At 43.5% G+C, this 20,625-nt stretch overlaps 1 protein-coding gene across 1 annotated transcript; it reads right to left on the reverse strand.

Moving 5' to 3' along the window:
* Nucleotides 1-607: 607 nt before the first annotated feature.
* Nucleotides 608-16,148, reverse strand: HSPA4 (heat shock protein family A (Hsp70) member 4). The gene is made up of 19 exons (XM_068698441.1): nucleotides 15,878-16,148; nucleotides 12,955-13,012; nucleotides 11,240-11,380; nucleotides 10,502-10,624; nucleotides 9,938-10,037; nucleotides 9,424-9,557; nucleotides 7,666-7,910; nucleotides 7,204-7,280; nucleotides 6,742-6,893; nucleotides 5,676-5,782; nucleotides 5,218-5,351; nucleotides 4,579-4,760; nucleotides 4,185-4,274; nucleotides 3,548-3,700; nucleotides 2,929-3,054; nucleotides 1,897-2,004; nucleotides 1,675-1,794; nucleotides 1,113-1,274; nucleotides 608-868 (listed from the first exon to the last, which is right to left on the reverse strand). The coding sequence occupies exons 1-19, from the start codon at nucleotides 15,982-15,984 to the stop codon at nucleotides 662-664; spliced, it is 2,526 nt and encodes an 841-aa protein (XP_068554542.1). The 5' UTR covers nucleotides 15,985-16,148; the 3' UTR covers nucleotides 608-661.
* Nucleotides 16,149-20,625: the final 4,477 nt, after the last annotated feature.

The following is a 20,625-nucleotide window of genomic DNA, read 5'->3' on the forward strand; positions in this document are numbered from 1 at the left end:
TAAGAGCACATTCATAGTCCAATCTGTTAAGAGTATACAGTTGCTATTCTACAGACTAGGTAAATGAGTCTGAGTTTGGGCTGACTATCCCTGAAGCAAGGATACCAGCTAAGGACTAAAGGTACTGATCCTAGACCACTGCTTTGCATACCTTGTGTGAGTAGTAATTGTTCAAGTGCAGATCAAAATAAAACTAGAGTTGTGTGTTAACACTTAAACAATGGCTAGACTAAGATAAACAGATGAAAGACTATGCTGCAGGCTCCCTCCCCCATTATTTTCCTTGTAGTCCTAATATTAATGGGCATCTTCTTATAAACACGTGCTATGATCCACAAGAGAAAGTGAACAGTGTAGCAAATTAGACTTGAGCTTTTGCAGTCTCACTTCTTTAAAAGAAGACTGGGCCTGAACATGCTTAAAGGAGACAGCTTAGGGCTTCCCAGGAAGTTCTAGCTACAATGGACTATGGCAAGAAATACTGCTTATTTGATCAAGTAGTTGCTACCTAAGTATTCTGATGTTAGGCACTGACCAAACCTCTCCAAATAGTACTAAGAGTGCTGTGGTATCCACTTGCTTCAATTTGTATTCAGAACATACAAAGTCAACAACTTAAAGCTTTATTGTAGTTTGCAATAATATAAACAAGTACTGAAATTTAGTCAATGTCCATTTCAGGAAGCTTCTTTTCCGTAGCTGTTGGGGCAGCTGCAGCACTCTGTTCATCAGCAGTCTGGGACCCACTGTTGCCATCTCCCTGGCCTTCTACTGGTCCATTCGGTTCAGCTGGTTTCTGCTCCTCCTTTGGGAGTTCAACTTTGGGTTTTGGCTTTGTGACTATAGGATTACAAATACTTGTCAACTCCTAGGAAGGAAATTAAATATTGTTAGAAGTTAAAGAACAACTGTTAATATGCAAACATGTTTGCCACATCTACTTTTGTCACCAGCTAGGTATCCAAAGTTGAAAGGTAATGTTCCCTTGTACACATCCAACAGAAATACCTCACCACTGTCCTTCTGTTACAGATTTCTCAGTCTTCCTCTTAGCACACAACTAGATTAAGAAACAGGTTTGTGAAACCCAGGAATTGTGTATAAAGACTTACTTTAGTTTTAGCTTGTATGTCTTTAGCTTTTATAACTGGGTCCAAAGTAAGACTTCTCTTGTTTTGAAGATTAAGTTTATTATTCATCCACTCCATAGCTTCATTTGCACTCTTCTCCACTTTTGCTACGTCTGCTTCATCTAGATGGTCATACTGCTCATCCTGAAACAGGTTAGTAGTAGCTGTGTAAATAAGTACTTTAAGCATGCAAATTAAAGCTAAAAGTTCAAAGGAATTAGCATACAAAGTTCTACAAAGACTGAACTAGAAGGCAATTCTGGTTAGCAGAGCAATTAGCCTGCACACCCACAGATCTAATCAGACAGAAAATTGAAGTTCTACTGCTGCTATTCTCCCCTCCAAGAGGGATCAAGATCTGATTTAGACTGCCATTTTCAAGCCAACGCCCACTTCTGAAAATGTGGCAGACAGAACTCAGCAGCTAATCAGGAGGTTACACCATCTTTTTGATTAGCCTTAGTAAAATTCAAAATAAGCTTTATTTATTGCATTTTTATTGCATTATTTCCTTGTATTTGCCAGAAATTAAGCATGGAAATACCTTTGCTTTGAATGCATGAACAGTCTTCATGTACTGTTGAATCTGCTTCCCTAAGTCCTCAAATGCTTTTGGTCTTTCCTCTGATTCTTGAAATCTTGCTTGAATAGGCTGACCCAGAGTCTGAAACAAAGTAAAACAGCTATCAAGAAAGCGTTCCGAATCACAACAATGCTGCAAGATTTGACAGGACACATCAACATTCCCAAACTCTTCACCACATACCTTCAATTCTGTTAATTTATCAATGTAAACTTGTTTGGGTTGGTCTTCACCATCTTCATAAAGCCAGTTTTCTGTATCTTCCAGCTTCAGTGTGAAACTATTTCGATCCTGAAGCAATCAATACAAAATAGTTAGGCAAGATAATCCTAGTAGACTGCAGACTGTATTAAATGATGCCTGGAATCTTTCTGAAACATTTTTGTAAAGAACTTTGAAAGTGTTAATCTACTTTCACTGAAAAACAGAAATTCAGTAAAGCTTAGTGGCTGAGACCAGGCTTAAGGAAGAGCTTAGCTCAGTATTGTCACAAAAGCCTGTTTTTCTCATCTTCTGATACTCATCATTACTATGTTCTCAGACTTGGTCATAGAGTGAAACCTATCTTTAGCAAAGGTGCCGTGAATCTTACTTGGTTTGTCCCAGTTTTAGCTGATATACATTACCTAGGCACCACAGACCCCTTGCCAGCAGAGCTGCTGTTATAATCAATGGAGATACAGCTGAGGTTGGAGTGATTCACCTGATGACATGTAATCATCTACCTTAGAGTGATGATCACAACAAGCTCATATGGCATGCCAGGGAAAGCTAATTAATACCACAGGATTTCCATGCAACCTGTTCAGGTAGCACATTTAGTCAGACAAATCCCACCTACTATACTCCCAGATTGGCCTCTTCTTCTATTTTGAAACCATTCCTAAGTAATGACAAGAGCTGAAGTAGAATAGACTGCCTTAAAGATTGTCCAAGTGTTCCTTGTTTGTTTCAGTCAAAATACACACTGACAGCAGCCTCTTTTCCAAAAGAGATGCAGCAATTGAGCACCATATAACCTGGGTACCATCCACTTGTATGTAGTCCACATTTAGATTATTTTCACAGCCAGAAAGGTTAAAGATATTTCTTCAAATTTAGATTTTAAGTATTAAAGATGCAGTCTAAAGCATACTAAATACAGTCCAAGGTTATTAAAATACAACTGGTCATTGCAGGAAAACATTACAAGATGATCAAGCTAGCAGTACTTACATCTTCAGTAACAAATTTCTCATAAATACCGCAGAGTTTGTCTCTCATATCATACACATATTCTTCCACTGCATTCTTGGCATCATTCCTCTCCTTCTCTAGTTTATCCTGCATTATCATTTTACCCTGCAAACAAGTTGTCAAATTAGTTGGCTAAGAAGCTAATTACCTCACCAGGTGTCTTCACAATACCTGTTAACAAATGCTTAAGTATTTCAAAATCTTTAGTCAAACTATGGATAACAGAACTCTTCTAGACAGTACATCAAGAAAATCTCATTTCAGTTTAATATTGGTGGGACATCCAACATAGCACAGTCTACCCCAGATGAAGAACCAGCCACCATCATGGTAGCAGCTGCCAAACAGCTTTTAACCATAGCTGATTTTGGACACAATCACTGAATATCACCATCTTTTCTGCAGAACACATCTCCAGTAAGAGTTACAGCATTTAACAAGAATAATACATTTCTGGCTCTATGGGGCACTGTTGTTCACCCCAAAGGTGCTGTATTCACCTTTCCCTAACCACCACTGACATTTACCAAGCTTAATGAACAGCAAAACTCCCCAGATCTACTAGTGACATTTTTAGCTTGGGCAAGTACGAGTTTACCTCATTCTCAATGAATAAATTCAGCATGTCTTTCCCTATCTGCCACACCAGCTGATTCTCAATGGGAAGGTCCACTGTAGTAGTCTTCACTTTAGCCTTCTTGGCTTGAGGCGGCTGATCCACTTTCTTGTCTTTTGAGTCAGCTTGAGAAGTCTGCATTGAAGGAATATATTCAAAGTAAAAACCAGCATCATCAGTTAGTTCAAGCTGAGTATTCATGATTGGCAACAGAAACAAGTATTAACAAGTCAGTACATCAGCATTAGAAGTGCACATCACCATTCTTACATTCTACCTGCCAAAAGGAGTCAGAACACAACTGCTGACCTCTTCTCAGCACACTAGCTACAGTCATGGGGGTGATGCCCCAACCCTGATGCCGCCTTTTAGTATTTAAGTTACTGAAAATTATGATTTCTTTTATGAGCAAGAGTTCACCCGTTTTACCAGTACAAGGTCACCTGACAGGCCTGCAATAATCTATTCATGTATTTAAAACTCATTCACAATAAAGACAACAAGTATTTCAAATACAAGTTTAGCATCCAAAGCTATGACAAAGGTAGTGGATATGTTCACACACAACTTCTTCTGTAAGATTCAGAAGAACGTGTAATCTTCCAGATTTTTATTTTACCTCCATTTCTTCAGACTCTCCCTTATTTTCAGGTTGGGCCTGCTGTTGTTCTTCAGTCTTCTGTTGCTCCTCCTGGTCTACCTGCATCTTCTGAAATCCATAAAAAGATTCAGTTTAATGCATATGCAGAGCACTGCTTCAGCTCTTAGGCTGATCACTTTACTTGCACCTAATGTTCTTTAGGCAAGAGTACATTCATGTATACCTCAAAGTCATGGTTTCAAGAGATCTGTCACAGGTGTGACATACATAAATCACTACCTAATCACACCTGTATCTTAGGTGCTAGACACACCTACTAAATCCTTTTACAATTTCTAGAAACTTTCCAGAACCTGACCAATTATGCTTCATGATGTCTTCCAAGTAGCTAACAGCAAGCAAAGTCCATTACCTCTTCCTCTTTTGCATGCTGATCTGTTTCCATAGGCTCTTCGTTCTCATCAGATTTATGAACTTCCACTAGAGATGCACTTGAAACACTGAAGATACCATGGATATTTACTCTAACTTTGACTTTCACTTTTGAACTGGATCCATCTGTTTGAGGAGTGACCTTCTGAACCAAGAAGTGAGCTAAACAACCCCAGAAAGAAAAAACACTTGATTAACTTCACATGAAATTAAGTAAATTCTATTGCTGGCAGCAGATTGCCAGTACACACTCTAAAGATATCAAAACCTACTCAATCCAAGCAGTTTGACCTTTTCATCAGCAATACTAGGACACTTATTAGAAGTTGTCTATGGTATGCTGTAAATCTGGAGTTACTTTTATCAGAGTATGAGACCTCACAGTTCTGAGTATGCCCCTTTCAGGTTTGCTTCAGCATCAGTATTCTCTGGTTTTAGAATACTTGTCCATAAACTTCATGTTACTCCATAGATTTTATTGCAGATTCATGGCTTTGTAAACCTGTCCCTACAGCATTTGTAGTAGATTAGACTTTCCAGACTATGTAATTAAAAAGAAGTCTGGAAAGATGTACAAGATGATTAATCAAGTTTAAAACCACAGAATGGCCTTAACTACCTATAGCCGGATCTGGGTAAGGCAGTTCCTTGGGAGAGCTGTAGTATGCCTCAAGAGTGAAAGGTTCCTTTCTGTAGAATGTGAGTACTTTAGAAAATGGAGCAGGATGGTTCTTGGGAAAGACCTCACAGTCACTGCAAGAGAAAACAGTACTTGTTTAGCACGAGGTGCCACTTCTGACAAAGTTAGCAAAACATTTCCAGATATTCTTTACAACTTATGGAAAAGCTTAAAAAGTAACAAAAGATCTGGTGTTTTATATGAAAGTAAGCACAACAGCAATGTAGGAAGTGCTAAACTTTGCCATCCTTTTCTCCCCTACTGTCACTAACTTCAGTGAAGGTCTCAAAGTTTGAGATGTTAGATGGACATTGTTCTAAGTACTACCTCCTCTAGTTGTTATCAGTTAGTTTTAAGCTGTATGTAATCACACAAGAAGACTGAACATTATTTTTTACCTTAACCCTTCTTCTGCTGGTGAATTCCATCGCAAAGAAATGGGATATGGTATCAAGTCTGTGATAGAAAATTCTCTCACTTTGAAAGCCGGGGATAAGATAGCACACTGAAAGAACAAAGGAGTTATATTACAGAAATTCAGACTTCAGGTGAATAGTAATTTAATTCAGCAAGTAGCTATTTAAGCTGCTTAACATGTAGGATTACTCTAAGTTAAGGGAGACTAATGCTGATTGATGGACTCAGGAACTGCATAGTAAACACTACAAGCGTTTATGTACCCTTCCTTTTCAGGAAGCTGTCATGATCAATACATGTTTTAATTTAGAACAATCATGCCATTGAGTTTTTTTAGTGCCAGTGCAAGGAATCAGAAAATGTAAACCAAAGGTTTTAGTGACAGTATCAGTTGTTGGTTTGATTTTTTTGAACAAATCATAACAAAACCCCTTTTTAAACGGATTACATTCCAACAGCTGGTTTGTACCACAGATGGAACAGAGATAAGCACATATTAAGCATTTGAAGAGGAAAATAAGGTGATCATAGCAAAATTAATGTGCATTCAAAAGATCATAGCGCTAGTAACTACAGAGTATTTACTACTGCTTATGCCATTTGGTGATTCTGGCCTCAGCTCAGGACAGATTTCCATTAGCAAGAACCCAAGTTTTCATTTCCATCCACATCATTAAGCAATTGCCAGATTACAAGTTTATCAGTAGCCCTGTAAAGCTTTGTTTAATTTAGGCTCCCAAAAGGAGCCTGCAAAGGAAAGAAAGTCCTCATATGACCATTATCATACTACCAGTTTCCAGCCACAGCTGGAGCAGAGTGTATATTTCACTGCAGACTATACTGACACACTGATTTTGCTTATACAAACAGCACAAAGGAGTCACTTAAAACTGCCACTCTCATTTTTCCCAGCCACCTTGCTGGAGCTTATGTGAATCCAGTCTATGATGCACATGAAGTCATCTTCATGTTACCTGTGGACTTCAGCTCAAGTATTTATGGATTTCAATAAAAATATTCACAGCTAAAGCACACAGCACTTTTTACCTGCAGCGCACAACCTCGTGCAACAGCCTCATCTGCATTCAAAGTTGTACTGACTTCTTTGCCAAAAAATTTACTGATCTTCTCTTTTACAGCAGGGATTCTTGTTGTACCACCAACTATTTCTACCGCATAAATATCCTCCTTCTTTAACTCTAGAAAGGAGTCAGACATTAGTTTATTGAATAAACTGTTCTGTTTTAAGTGAATACACTGACATTGTAAACTACATTATACTAGACCAACCGTTATTATAAGCTTGTTATTATAAGCTTGTTCTAAATTTCTAAGCAGTAAGAATTTCAGGTCTTAGATTCTGTGAAAAGGTTCTAGAAAGCTTAAAACTAAGCCAGAAAAGGTTAGCTGTGCTAATCAGCCTGCCCAAGTTCTGTCAGCAGCCAGAGGAAGCTTGTATTAAGGACATCTCCTTTCTGCATGCAGAATACAGAACGAATACACACTTACTGGCTTGCTCCAGCACACTGCGAAGGGGTGCTTCTACTCTTGCAAGGAGTCCATCACACATCTCTAAAAATTTGCTTCTGTTAGAAGACACCAAAAATAAAACTATAGCATACCATAAGCTAGTTAAAGCTGCAAATAAAACAGGATGCTAAGATTGAAATAATTTTAAAATGCTGCAGTGTGTACTCTCCCCAGTCCTAGCTTTACACTTAGTTATTTCACATCTGTTCCTAGTAATCTAGGCATACTTGCAACCTTTATAGCCCTTCCTCTTAGTTCAAGGCCACTGAGCTGCCTTTAGAGATCATCATTTCAAGCAGAACCCCTGCACAAGCTTCTCTTACATTTCCCTCCTCCCACCAATCCTGAACACCAGTACTTTATACCAAGTTTCCTCCCAGAAGGAAGGAACTTGAATGAAGTACGCTCTACAGCTTACCTTTGTAAAAGTATATACATTACCTGTTCATTGTTCCAGACACGTCTATGTCATTCATGAAGCATTCAATGTTCATTGGGAGATCAGAGGCATTAGCGCTCATCAGTTTTTTCAGTTTTTCACATTCTTGGTATAGCCTCAGTAATGCACGTATCTTTGACTTGATGTCTAATTTATATTTCTTTCCAAATTCTTCACAAAAGTATTCAACTAACATTTCATCAAATTTCCTGCCTCCGAGTGTTGTGTCAAATGCTGTAGCAAGAACCTTAAGAAAATTGAACTCTTCAGTAATAGTACAATCAATCATTGCTTCAGTGAAACTGATCAGTAGTTAATGTCAAAGCACTGTTTCAACATAGCTTTGAATCAAAGCAAGCCTATCACAGCATTACTGCAGATGAAGAAACACTGGCACAGGCACAACAAAAGGATCCATTACTGTTCATCTATATCCTGCCCTTGCCAGTAAGGGATCTTTTGATGAGCCTTGTCTAGAAGGCTAACCCCTTTCCAAATAATATTGTGCAATGTATGAGATGACTACGGGACATAGCTTAATTCTTGCTGCCAGTGAGTTTTTATTTCAGGGCAACCTCACTAGCAGGTGCCTCACTAATATCTGATGTCTAGCATGAGTTACAGCTGCAGTAGTAGTTGTACACATCCTAAAGTCTTTTTAAAAAGCCTACCAAACCTGAGCAGAGGTTTACCTATGACTTGTACCTGGTACTAGCTATGTTCAAAATGTTATCAGAGAAAGCTATCATTAACAGACAAGTGCTAGCAGCTCTACAAGTATTTGACCTCTTTGTGAATGATAATTTTCTCAAATGACAGCAAACACACATGCTCCAAGAGAAGGATATCCATTACCCCAAATGCTAAAAAGTGGCTAATTTACTAATACATGCTCATTTTTGATGATGGAATTGCCTGAAGAACACCTGCAGTCCTCAGCTGATTCTACTCTAACATTGTGAGCTTGATACTTCACACAGTGTAGGTTCTGTGAGACTGAACAAGGTTCAGTTTCTACATTTTTAACTGCTTTGCTATCCAGCACTGTTTATATCCAAAAGCATCTCTTCAATACTTCTACAGCTTCAGAACAGCAGAAACAAGTTTGAGAAGCACAAACTAGGTGAAGTTTCTTCATAAAAGGAAACAACTACAAAGTGTATATTTTCATAACTTTTGCCTTCTTGTTTCACTTCCCTATGCTTTCACTTTGTTTCTCTAGTGAAGGGAAAACAACTGGACCTGCAGAAATCCTGACTAAAAAAGCTAACTAATAAATGCTAACATTTGTGGCAAAACAGTAGCATCTTGGCAACTTACACTGAAGTACACTAACTTGCTTAGCTTCCCCTTTTTTTCCTTAGTCATTAAGAAAAATTACTCTTACATGAGCACCACAGTAAGCATTCAAAACAGAAGACTGCACCTACACCTTTCTAGGAATTTGTTTTCACACTAGATCTTATGACTTGAGTATTTTTTGTTTTGAAAGCAGCACCCAAACATCTGTAAAAATTGAATCCAAGCTTTTCATTCTTTGCCAAAGTACACTGATCAATGTACGTTTGCTTCTTCTACATATCATTCAAAAAGCTCCCTCATTCCCTGCCCTACTTTCAACTCTAAAGTGCAAGTTTAAAAATACAAATTGAGCTGCCTGGACATGCTTAGGTAAAGACAGGCAAGCTTGCCTGTAACAGCATATGCACTGATGAATATTTCTATTGGTACTTAAAATAAATGAGTAACAGATTCTTTACTTTCAGTTTTCCTTTGTTGAATGCGCAGACAGAAACTTGGTATGCAGAGTGCCCCATATCCACAAACACAACATTCCGTGGCTTCTCTTCTAGGGCAGGCAGGTCTTGCTTATAGATTCCATATGCAAGGGCAACTACACAGAAACAAGAGTTGGTACAGTTAGGGCATTCAGATTTGTAATTCCTTTAAGTAGTAGCTGGTACAGCAGTAAAGAGCATTAACATTTCATCTTATTTTTCAAGCTACAGAGTTTTCTTGTTAAATATAATCCTGATGTAAAAATAACATGGAAGAACACTAAGCAGTATTAGCCCCTCCTAGAAGAGATACCGCTCCATTAAACAGGTATTCCAGAAGCATCTTTATGCCTATAAAGTAATGAATAGTGGGCTTTGGAAACTTAATGGCCAGCAGTTATTCCAGAGGACATGGATCAGTGACAAATTAGAAACCATTTTATCTAATAAAACTACAGTGATAAGTGATTTAAAGGGAGAGAAAGTAAGACATTACCTGCAGTTGTTTCATTGATTATTCTCAGACAGTTGAGACCAGCAATCTGTGTAGCATCCATCACAGACCTCCTTTCTGCATCTGTGTAGAAGCATGGAACCTGCAAGATCAGATATTCATTATTAGCATTTAAGACCCATCCATAGCAAACAGTCACACAAACATGTAGAGACTGCACAGAGCACAGCAGCTTTCCTTCACACCCCACCCGAGAGTTACCCTTCCAATTTGTTTCGATGTTCATTACATCCCTGTTCTTCCCCCTCTATCACAGCTGAAAAGGCAAGAGGTGTGAACCTTCCTTCACTCCCTCTCACAAACCACTCATTTTAGGAGCACAGAACAAGAAACATATCAAGTATTCTGATAAACAGCAGAAATTGAAGGCACTCTGTCATTAGCAAAGTAAGTCCAGCTTTGGGGAAGACATGAATAAGACTCAGTCTGAAGTAGAAGAGAAAGACCCGAGACACTGGTAATAGCATTAAACTGCCAATTAAACCTAAGGCCTTTTCAGTTTATGACACTAACAACGTACAGAAGCCTTGGTTATCACATACTTACCGAAACAACACAGTCAACTACAGGCTTCTTAAGCGCATTCTCAGCTGTCTCTTTTAATTTGGTAAGAAGCATTCCAGTCACCTGTTCAATAGTAAAGTTTCTTTCTTCTTCCATATACATGACCTTCAAATAGAAGTTGTATGTACATTACACGGTCTTCACTGAAAAGAAGCTTCAAAACTAATGCAGCCCCATCTTATGTACAGCAAGTAAAATACATAACACTGGAATATGCATTTGAGAATTCATATAGACAATGCTACTTTGGGCACAGTTTTGAGTCTTGATTGTTCAACAGTGTCTAGGATACTTCTCTCCCCGCTGCTCTGAAGTAAGTTGACCAGTTATTGCTAAAATCCGGATCAGAGATCCAGGTATGGGTTCAAAAGGAAATTTCTGCCACTTTACCTGACATGTAAAGCTCACCTCTTACATCCTTGCAATATATGAGCAGCAGCTAAATTAAGTATGTTGGTCAAATAGCTGCCTTCCAAACCCACCACAGAAAGAAATGCATTGATAAAGTGGTCTGTGTTGAACCGACTTTGCAAGGAAAAATAACTGCAAAATCAGTCTCACCTAGCACTTGGTAAGACCACCTGCATTATTCACCTTTTATTTAAGATTTGATTTTTATAGTCAGAAAAGAACAGAAGTCACAGCAGGTAGATCCAAAACCAAGAGATAAATGGAAGCATCACTTTCTTCTCCTTGTTCTTTAAAATACTCCAGACTTACCTTGATGCCAGTTGAACCTGTTGGCAGCTGGACAAGTTCATAGGCAAGGCTCGTTTTTTCAGCTTGAACAAAGGGATCTGAGAATGCACGACCATGAAATCTTTTAAAACTTTGTACTGTATTCTTTGCATTTGAAATAACCTAGAGGAAAAGAAATCTTTAATACAACTTGTCAGGGGAACATCTGAATTTCAAACAGAAGACTACACAGCTACACAGAGTTTGGTTCTCAGGCTTCTCTTGCTGAAGATTTGTCATTGGTATCTTAATAGTATCAGGGCAGATGCTAGAAGGCAGCTTCCCTCTGATCTCTCAGGTAACCTACAAGAATTAAAGATTTAAAGTAAAATGTATGCCTGAAAACTGAGCCAAGGGTCTATCAAAACCACAAAGTAGTTAGCATTTCATTCTCATAGTGCATACATAAGATACAAGAAAGCGTCTTCCCCATTTACCTGTTTCCTACCACCCTACCTTTCTACTGTGCTGTAGCCAGTAAGTTACCAAGTGTAACAAGCATAGTGATGCAGATTCCACATCAGGTCCATCACATGCATGTGACAGTCAACAGGTGGGTATTCTTACAGAACAGGACCTTGTCAGGAAGCTTTAAAAAGTCAGGAGGACCCCAAGATGATACTGTCAACTTGATTTAACTGACAAAAGGTAAGGTTTTTTTTAAACAGCAAAGATCAGTGCAAATGTAGAAGTGAGAAAATCATTGATGTTTCACACAATAAACTAGTATCCTAATTTAATCCTTCCATTTATACTACAAGATATACTCACAATAATGTTCAAGCTGACAATGTTTACCTGTGATTCAGTTCCAGTGAAATGTATTTCTTAAGTAACCTGGGTTTGTTTGGTTTGACTTCCTGTAAGTCTACTTTCTGCATGACAAACCTCATTATCTACTGGATCTCTGTATCAATGCATTTCTTTAAGCTAAGCAGACACCCAATTCCAGAAGAACATCTGCATTGAATTCTAGTGCAGTTCTGCTCGAGTGCCATGATTGTGTCCAGTCATTTTTGTGTTCTAGACACTGAATCTTCACACATCTCTAGGTATTTAGGCTACGAAAAATCAAGCATTTGAATAGTCACTTCCTGTAGAGCACTCCAAAAAAAGTTTGACTGCTGTTTCACAGCAACACAATATACAATACAGCAGGACCCAAACGTCATGAGCAGAACAAGTCAGCTAAACTTCTTCTTGGTCCTTAAAGCACATTTACCTACCTACACAAACATAAACTCTTGAGTAAGAAAGTTTGAGACATTTAGGCTGTAACTCAAGCATGAAGAGTCAAGGAGCTATATGAGATAATCAGGTTTGTCCCCTTTCTACTACACGTATGCCCTTGAAGAGTTTTATGGAATATAGCCGCAATTAAAAAACTACCCTAATCCAGAGAGATAAGCTAAGGTAGGCTGAAACACTATTGCTTGTTACAAATGTAAGTTCTGAAGCCAAAGGGTTTCAGATTTGAGGCAAAAACGGTTTTTCCCCCCATTAAACACACCCTTATATTCCTATCCAAGATGATAGAGCAGCATTACAAACTGAACAACTGAATTAAGTTCAGCTGTTTGTCACAGTTAGACACTAGGAAGCCAGTTCAGAGCCCTTTTAAGCTTCACATATGAGAAAGCCTGTGATAGCCTGATTTTTGACCACTGAAGCTGCTTTCACCCAAACTGTACACTCACCTGGCTTTTAGCTGCAGCACCAATCGAGCGATTCTTGGGTCCAAAGGCTATACATGATCTAGAACAAGAACAAAGATTGGTAGCAATTGGTACCCCTGCACTGAACATCAGCAGTCAATGCTTTTTGGTAGGAGTGTTGACAATTAACATTTGGTGCATTAAGAAAGTTGATTGCTTTGCATACAGGGAATCTATTCCTGTGACCTCTGGAAAGAAGCAGGCACCCAGTTTCCAACTTAAAAGCTGTGCTGCTCCTCACTGAAGAGCAGCACTAGAACTCATTCACACTACAACAAGTTCTATAGCTAAGTAATAAAGGGGTAGACACTGATCTTAATAATTATCCTTGTACATCACCCAAAGATAAATTGTTAGCCAATAATACAGGAAACAATCAACTGATCAGAAGAAAGAAGAGGCAAGTCAAATATTAAAAAGTTACCCCTACATATCTATACAAAATGCTCATTAAACTCCTCAGTTTAAGTAAACCCTTCAAGCACAGGAAGAAAAAAAAATGCAGATGAAGACTGGTGCTCATGGGTTTCATCTGCACTCACTGAAAGAAAAATGCAGATTAACAAAGAAAAACTGTACTTCACCTCAAGCTCTGCTTAGAGCTTGCAGTTCTAAGAAAACAGAAGAAAACCTCCTTTTGGAGATATTCCTAGCCCTACTAAGCTCCTTGACTTACATATTTAGCAAACTGTATCAACCCTAAAGTAAATCCAAGCTCCTCATACCACTGAAGTAGTTACAGAGGAAAGGCTGCCATTATGCAGATCGTTGCTATTAATGAGACATTCACAGCCCAGTGATCTCTGTGCAGCAAACGAGACAGCTTTACAGCAGGATTATGCCACCGGGCTGCCCCAAGAAACAAATTCCAATTCTGCCCAATGTTTAGAATTGGTCCTCTGAACAGAAACTGTCAGAAACAGAACGGAGGGACGGAGATAATTACCTTGGGTTTTCATTTTGAAAATATATGCACCCAATTTATTAATAGCTTAATAGATGAAACAAGGCCCATCCCCTTAAGCAAATATTACAACCAAATTAACGTTTGGAGAATAAACCTTCTAAAGCAATTATTCATGGGATTAGTTAATGAAGAGCAAGGCTCGTTGGCGCTAGGCAAACCCCAAGGCCCACACTGGAAGGAACAGGAGCTGCAGTGCTACAGCTAGAAACCTGACCAGCACCGAGCAGGAAGCTCGTTATTAATTCACCTGGCTCTCCAGAAAGAAATTCTGGCATGAAGGTGAATCTGTGCCTTTCTCCTGAAGGAAAGGACATGCAGCTGCTAAACACAGGAGCCATCGGCAGCGTTCAGCACACCGCCGCTCCCTGCATTAGGGCAGAGCTCTGCAGCCCTGTCAGACTGGTACCTCGAGGTGGGGGTTGTCTCCAGAAAGGGTTAGAGCACTGTGACCAAACAGGCAGGCTGCATTACAGATCTGGAATAACTTCAGTTCTAGGAGCACACATCTGCGTTAACCACGCTTGCACCTGCTCAGCACGGAGGCAGCCGTGCCCCTGGACAGCCCCACGGCACCGGGGCAGCCCAGCAGAACCGTAACTGAGGGGGGAGCAGCCCGCCAGCCTCATTCCCCAAATTGCTTCAAAGCAGCCAGGGTAACCCATTAAGTACAAATTACACTATTAATTACACAACTTACTGGAAGTTGAGTAACTTGCTGTAGCATTTTAAATAGAAACATAATCGCAGTGAAGGTCAGCTGAGGTCTAAGGCAGCAACTGAAGGAGGGCTTTGACCTCCCTGCTGCACCTCGCAGCTACCTGCAGGCACTGCCCTGCCTGCCCCTATTTTGGCAGACACCCACAGCCCCAGCAGCACGCTGCCACCACACCGAAACACAGCACCGGCCTCCTAAGGTCACTCACAGCTACTCGGTGTAACTCAAGCACCCTCTTCCTCGTGGGTAAGGAAACTGCCTTAATCCTCCTCCCGCCTCTAGCTTTATCTCCTCCACTTCTGCATTTCAGGAACGCCACTTCCAAGGACAGCTGTGCGGCACCACTTTTGGATGTACAAATCCAAACCCCGCAGGGTTGTAGGAGCACAGCAGAGCCACAAGCAGGTTCGGTCACAGCACCAGCCAGGCCCCAGAGCTGCAAGGGGAGCGTTGGGCAGGGCTCACAAAGCTCACTTGCTGAGCCAGGCCCTCTGCTTTCAGGACATTTTGGTGGCTGTGCCCACCTCTCAGCATGGATGTGCCTGCTCAGGGCGCTGCTTTCTGCAGGCCCTCAGTGTCTGAAGGAACCAGAACAGCGCCTGAGAGTGAAGCACCGCTAAGGGCATTCTCAATATAATTTTTGGGTTGACCTGTGTGGTGCCAGGAGCTGGACTCGGTGATTCCTGTGGGTCCCTTCTCACGCAGGATACTCTGTGATTTTGTGATTCTATGAATATAAGATAATGTGTAATAGGAAGGGGTGGATAAATTATCTCCTGGGCAGCGCGCTGTGCCGGGTGACTTCCAGCATCTCCCCTCTCCTTCAGTGTGGATCCGTGCAGCCCCCCAGGTACCCCGGGCACACCGCAGCTCCCCGGGACCCGGCTCCCACAGCTCCTGGGAGCCGCTCCGAGACGCCTCACGTTAAACATCCCCCTGATACCCCTACAATTATTGTCTGCACTACCGGGATACGCGAGCCCGGCCCTCCCCGCAGCACAGCCGGCGGGCTGGGGGCATTTTCCTCCATTTCTTATCCCGTGGAGCCCCCCTCAGCCCCCCCAGCCCACCTCAGGCCCGGAACAAAGCCGCGGAGCCCCCCCCTCCCCCCCCAATCGCCTCACAGGCCCCGACCCCCCCCCCCCCCCGCGCCTCACAGGCCCCGGGCCTCGCCTCACGGAGCTGCCCCCCCCGGCCCCCCCCGGGCCCCCCGGCCGACTCACGGCGTGCTGCGGTCGCTGTACTCGTTGGCGACGGTCTCGATGCCGCCGGCTCGGGCCACGGCCACGTAGCAGCTCTGGAAGCCCAGGTCGATGCCCACCACCGACATGGCGCCGCCCGGCCCGGCCCCGCCGCTCTGCACTGAGGCGAGTTGAGGCGCGGCCCCTTTAAATGCGCGGCGGCGGCGGCGCGGCGCGGAGGGGGGCGGGGCTTGGCGGGAGGGGGCGGGGCGAGGCCGGGCACTTCTGGAAGGATCCCGCCGGGCCGCGCCGCGCGGGACGGCAACGGAAAAGGGGGGGGAGGAAAAGGGGGGGGGGAAGATCTCGCGAGACCGCCGGGCCCAGCCAATCCCCGCCCCGGATGGGGGGAGGGAGCGCGGTGGCTCCGCCCCTCGGCGGGACGCACGGGGCCGCCCGCGCGTGGCCACGCCCACCCAGCGTGTGGCCACGCCCACTTCGTGCATACCACGCCCACCGCGTGCCTGGCCACGCCCCCCCCCCAGCGTGAGGCGGCAGCGGCCGGGCCCGAGGCGCGGTGGGGCCGTGAGGGGCCTGGAGGGCTCTGAGGGGCTCTGAGGGGCTCTGAGGGGCTCTGAGGGGCTTGGAGGGGCCCTGGGGAGCCTGAGGGGGCTCTGAGGGGCCGTGAGGGACCCTGGGCGGCTCTGAGGGGCTGTACAGGGCCGTGAGGGGCCCTGGGAGCCCTGGGGGGCCCTGGGGGGCTTGGGGGGCTCTGAGGGGTCCTGGGGGGCTCTGAGGGGTCCTGGAGGGCTCTGAGGGTCTCTGAGGGGCCCTGGGGGGTCGTGAGGCCCTGTGTGGGCCTGGCTGCGTCTCTGAGTTACAGGGAAATCAAACCAAACCCAGGCTGGACTCAAAGCCTCCCAGCCCAGGGCTGTGCCCAAAAATCAGTCAGTTTCCACCTCTGCTACTGCTTACATTTATCACGGTTCCTTTCCATCCTCGCAGGACAGCAGGCCCCTAACAGCACGTGAAGTATTGCTGTTAGCACATCGCAGCCCGGCCACTGCCCCATGTCACGGACCCTACGGCTGCATCAGCTCCCAGGGCAGCGCGAGGCCAGCAGGCTTGGGGGAAAAGCTGTTGGTAAGCGATTGACTGGGAAGGTGGCAGGGATTTTCACTCAGGGAGGAAAAGCGAAGAGGCTTTTTTCTTGCATGGCATAGGTCTGTCACCTGGTGAGAGCAGATCGACGCAGAAAGCTGCAGCGGACCAAGCACAGTGCTGGGATGACGGCAGGGCTGCTGCCCCTGGGGGCCGAGAGGAGCTGAGGGAGAGCTCTGCTGGGGGAGAGGTCAGGGAAGAAAGTGCCAAGGAGCAGCCGGTTCATCCCGACACAAACATGATTCAGATACTTTACTTACATTGCAAAACATAATGTTTGGGAAAGTTTTTAATTCTGAGATGAAACGTGCTGAAGGTACGGAAGCGCAGTGTGCTATAAATGGGACACTTCCAAATTCCCGGCCCTAAATTTACACCGCTGCGCCTTGTTTCAGTGATACAGAAGACACATGGCAGAGAAACTCAATATTTAAAGCAGGAAGGACTCTTGCCCCAAAGACTGTTGAGTAGCCTCAGCTCCGAGTGCTTGCAATTCCTCGCGGCGTGCTCAGTGACACTGCTTTGGCAGCTGTAGGTGGGCTGGGAATTGCATCATGGTGCTAATGACAGAATAATAATGAAGTGTTTAACCTCAGACGTCCTTGAGAGTATGGGAAAGTGCCAACAAACGGCACCAGCCTGCGTGGAGAGTATCACACAGCACATGCTCAAGGCACAATTAAAAGCCGGAATATCATCGAGTTTCCTCTTTTTTTTTTTTCACTTTCATTTTCAAAACGAGCAAAGCTGCCAGCGAAGGGCCGGCTCCCCGCTGCCCTCGCCTGTGGCTGCCTGGCCCCTGCCAGGGCGCTGTGCTGGATGGAGCTGGGCAGCCAGAGCAGCAGATGCTGGCCCTGGGGATAGAGGAGGGAGAGGGGCCACGGGCCCAAGCAGGCTGTTGGGACCGGCACGTACAGGCAGCTGGGGGAAAATGCCACAGTCAGCTCAGAGTCCGGGCTGCTGTTACATCGGGGTGTGAGATGGAACAGATTCTGCGGCCCTCCCCACTCTCTTTTATTTTCTCAGTGTTTTTGGTATAAAAAAATTGGACTTGTACTGTACAAAACGTGAAAAGTTTGTAATAAAACCTGCTGCCCCTGGAGATGGAAGGAGGGGAGAGGGCCCTGCAGGCACAAAGAGGCTGTTCTGATCAGCAGATACAAACAGCTGGGGGAAAATGCCTAAATCAGCTCAGAATCTGAGCTGGAGTCATGTTGGGTTTGATTCTGTGGTCTTCCCCACTCTTATTTTCTCAATGTTTTTCATATTAAAAAAATATGAAACTTCTACTGTACAATGCATGAAAAGACTGTAATAAATCCTGCTAAGAAATAAGCAGGATTTGATAATGGCTGAAATATGTAAGGCACACTGAACTCTCCCAGTACATACTCTTCAATAAGGCTCTATCATTCCTGATGACGGCTGTGTTGCAGTAGAGAGAGCAACTGTAAAATAGAAGAGCAAAGAACCGGTTGGGATAATTCGGCTTACTGGATTTTACCCACAGCCTCAAAAGGTAAGTCTTGATTTCTTTACTGTTTATGTTCCTTTGTGAAACAAACTGGGAGATGAAGCCCGCCTATGTCACTGTGGTGGGCAAAATGCACAGAGGAGGATGGAGAAGAACTGAAACATGAGAGCAAAAGGAGGGAGAAATGAGGAGTGGGAGGAAAAAAATGTCTGGAATAGCGGGCAGCCCGGTTTGAAAGCACATTGTTGGGCTGCATTTCCATCCATTCCCCAGTACAACAGTAAGGGACTAAAGAAAGAATGAACACAAGTTCAGTTACCTTTTATATCCCCTGTGGTATGAGCCTGATGCCCGTACCTTTGGTATGGTGGTGCTCAGCCACAGGGAAGGGACCTGACTGCTGGGAGGACGGGGATGCGTGTGCCTGCCCTGCTGGAGCCCTGGTGCCTGTCCTGCTGGCTCCCCTGCTCCACTTCTCCCAGCCTGGCAAACTGATAGCTCCCAGACCCACTGCAGAGGCAGAAAACTGCTTCAGTTCTTTGCTGATGTTTAGGGAGCACGCCTGAAGCGTGCAGGCTTGCCTCAGTTAACTTTGGGGATGGGATGTGTTAGGTGTGAAACGTGGACGTGTCCCACGGACGTGCCATCTGCTCGGGTGGGCACCAAGGTCCTTACGGTGTTTAAAGCTGTCCGGGTTAAACTCTCCGTCAGCTTCTGACAATGGGTTAGTGCTGGAAGAGAATTCCCAAGAGCCGGTGGATTTTAAGTTCCGTGGGTTTCTGCTTTCAATTAAAGGAGGTGTCTAGTATATTTTAAAAACTCTGTCATGAGATCGAATTATTCAAGAGGACCCAGAGCGTGAAAATCAGGAGTAAATAAATCTGACATGCTGAAAATTATGGGGGAAAATCTGCACATTTATCATTCCTTTCACTTGTTTTCTGGCACATTTTGCTAGAAATTTTATTTATTTAATTTTAGAATGTTAAGAAATAGCAAGGCAAAGCTCAGCTCTGAGGTAGCAAAGCAACGTACCACGTGAATTTACGTTGATTTCTAACATCAAAGCAGACATTGCCGCCTTCTGAGTAACTTGCCTTTTTCTTATGCATTTAAATACGTAATCTGCGAACCCCTACCAGACCTAAATATTCCTGCCTGAACATATTGCTTGTTTTTTTGAATGTGCCGTGTATGTTGCTACCAAGCTGCTTATGTGACTGCTGTGTATATGAACATGGGACAGAGAATGTATTTAAAACATAAGGATTATATGTGGCCTAAAACTTGGGTATTTTTTGAAGAAGGAATAATTTTCTGTTCTGTTGCCACCATTTCGCTGCTTTGAGTTGCAAACAGCTCCTCTGTATAATGACAGACACTGCGAACATCTATTCCTCAAAAGCCAAGGGTATGAAGAAAAGGAGAGGAGGGTAATGCATCTAGGTTAATTGACAGCCCCAAGACTTTTCTGAAACTTATTTCTCTTGGGAACTGCACAAATAAACCTCGGCCTGGCAGATTGAATTCCCTCTGATTTCCCATTATCCGCATGCTAAGCACAAGTGCTCACAAACCGCAGATCTGCCATTAGAGTATAGGAGCTAGGGCCAATGTTTTCAGGCTTTGTTTACAGAGGCATGTCTTGTAATTCATTAGCACAGGCTAAACATGAAAACGAATATGAGCTTAAAATAAGCCCGAGCTGGTGCCCGTCACAGGCTATTCTTTGGTGTGCTGTAAATAGCCCTTGCATGTCATCTAATGTATGGTTCATCGTGCTATTCTGGGCTATTCAGATACAGACGGGCTTTGCGAGCTCCTGAAGTGAGGGGAGCTGGAGTATCGTGTTCCCGAACTCTAATAAGAACCACACCACATATAACGTGGTTCTCAGAAAATCCTGGCTTGCCGTCCCGTGAAAAGTTATTCTGGGGCCATTTCCCCCAGCGCAGTTATCTCAAGAATTTGCAGTTAAATGGCTGTTAAAATACGTTTTTCCCTCTTATTCTGGTTTCCGTACTTTCAAGCTTGAAATGTGATTAGATTTCATGTGTTTACTAATGAAGCTGTTGCAGGTACTGAGGTGTCACAGCTAGATAGTGGCCCCCCAAACTACATCTTGAAGAATCCACTGAAAATTTGGCCTGACCCTTTT

The sequence above is a fragment of the Anas acuta genome, chromosome 14, assembly GCF_963932015.1.
Source record: "Anas acuta chromosome 14, bAnaAcu1.1, whole genome shotgun sequence".
In the NCBI taxonomy this organism is placed as follows: Eukaryota; Metazoa; Chordata; class Aves; order Anseriformes; family Anatidae; genus Anas; species Anas acuta.

Coding starts and splice junctions, on each gene's coding strand:
- HSPA4 (XM_068698441.1), bottom strand. CDS start 15,984: ATGTCGGTGGTGGGCATCGACCTGGGCTTCCAGAGCTGCTACGTGGCC. Junction 5,783..6,741: donor CACGAGGTTGTGCGCTGCAG/GTAAAAAGTGCT, acceptor TTGTTCTTTCAG/TGTGCTATCTTATCCCCGGC. Junction 1,795..1,896: donor ATAAATTAACAGAATTGAAG/GTATGTGGTGAA, acceptor ACTTTGTTTCAG/ACTCTGGGTCAGCCTATTCA.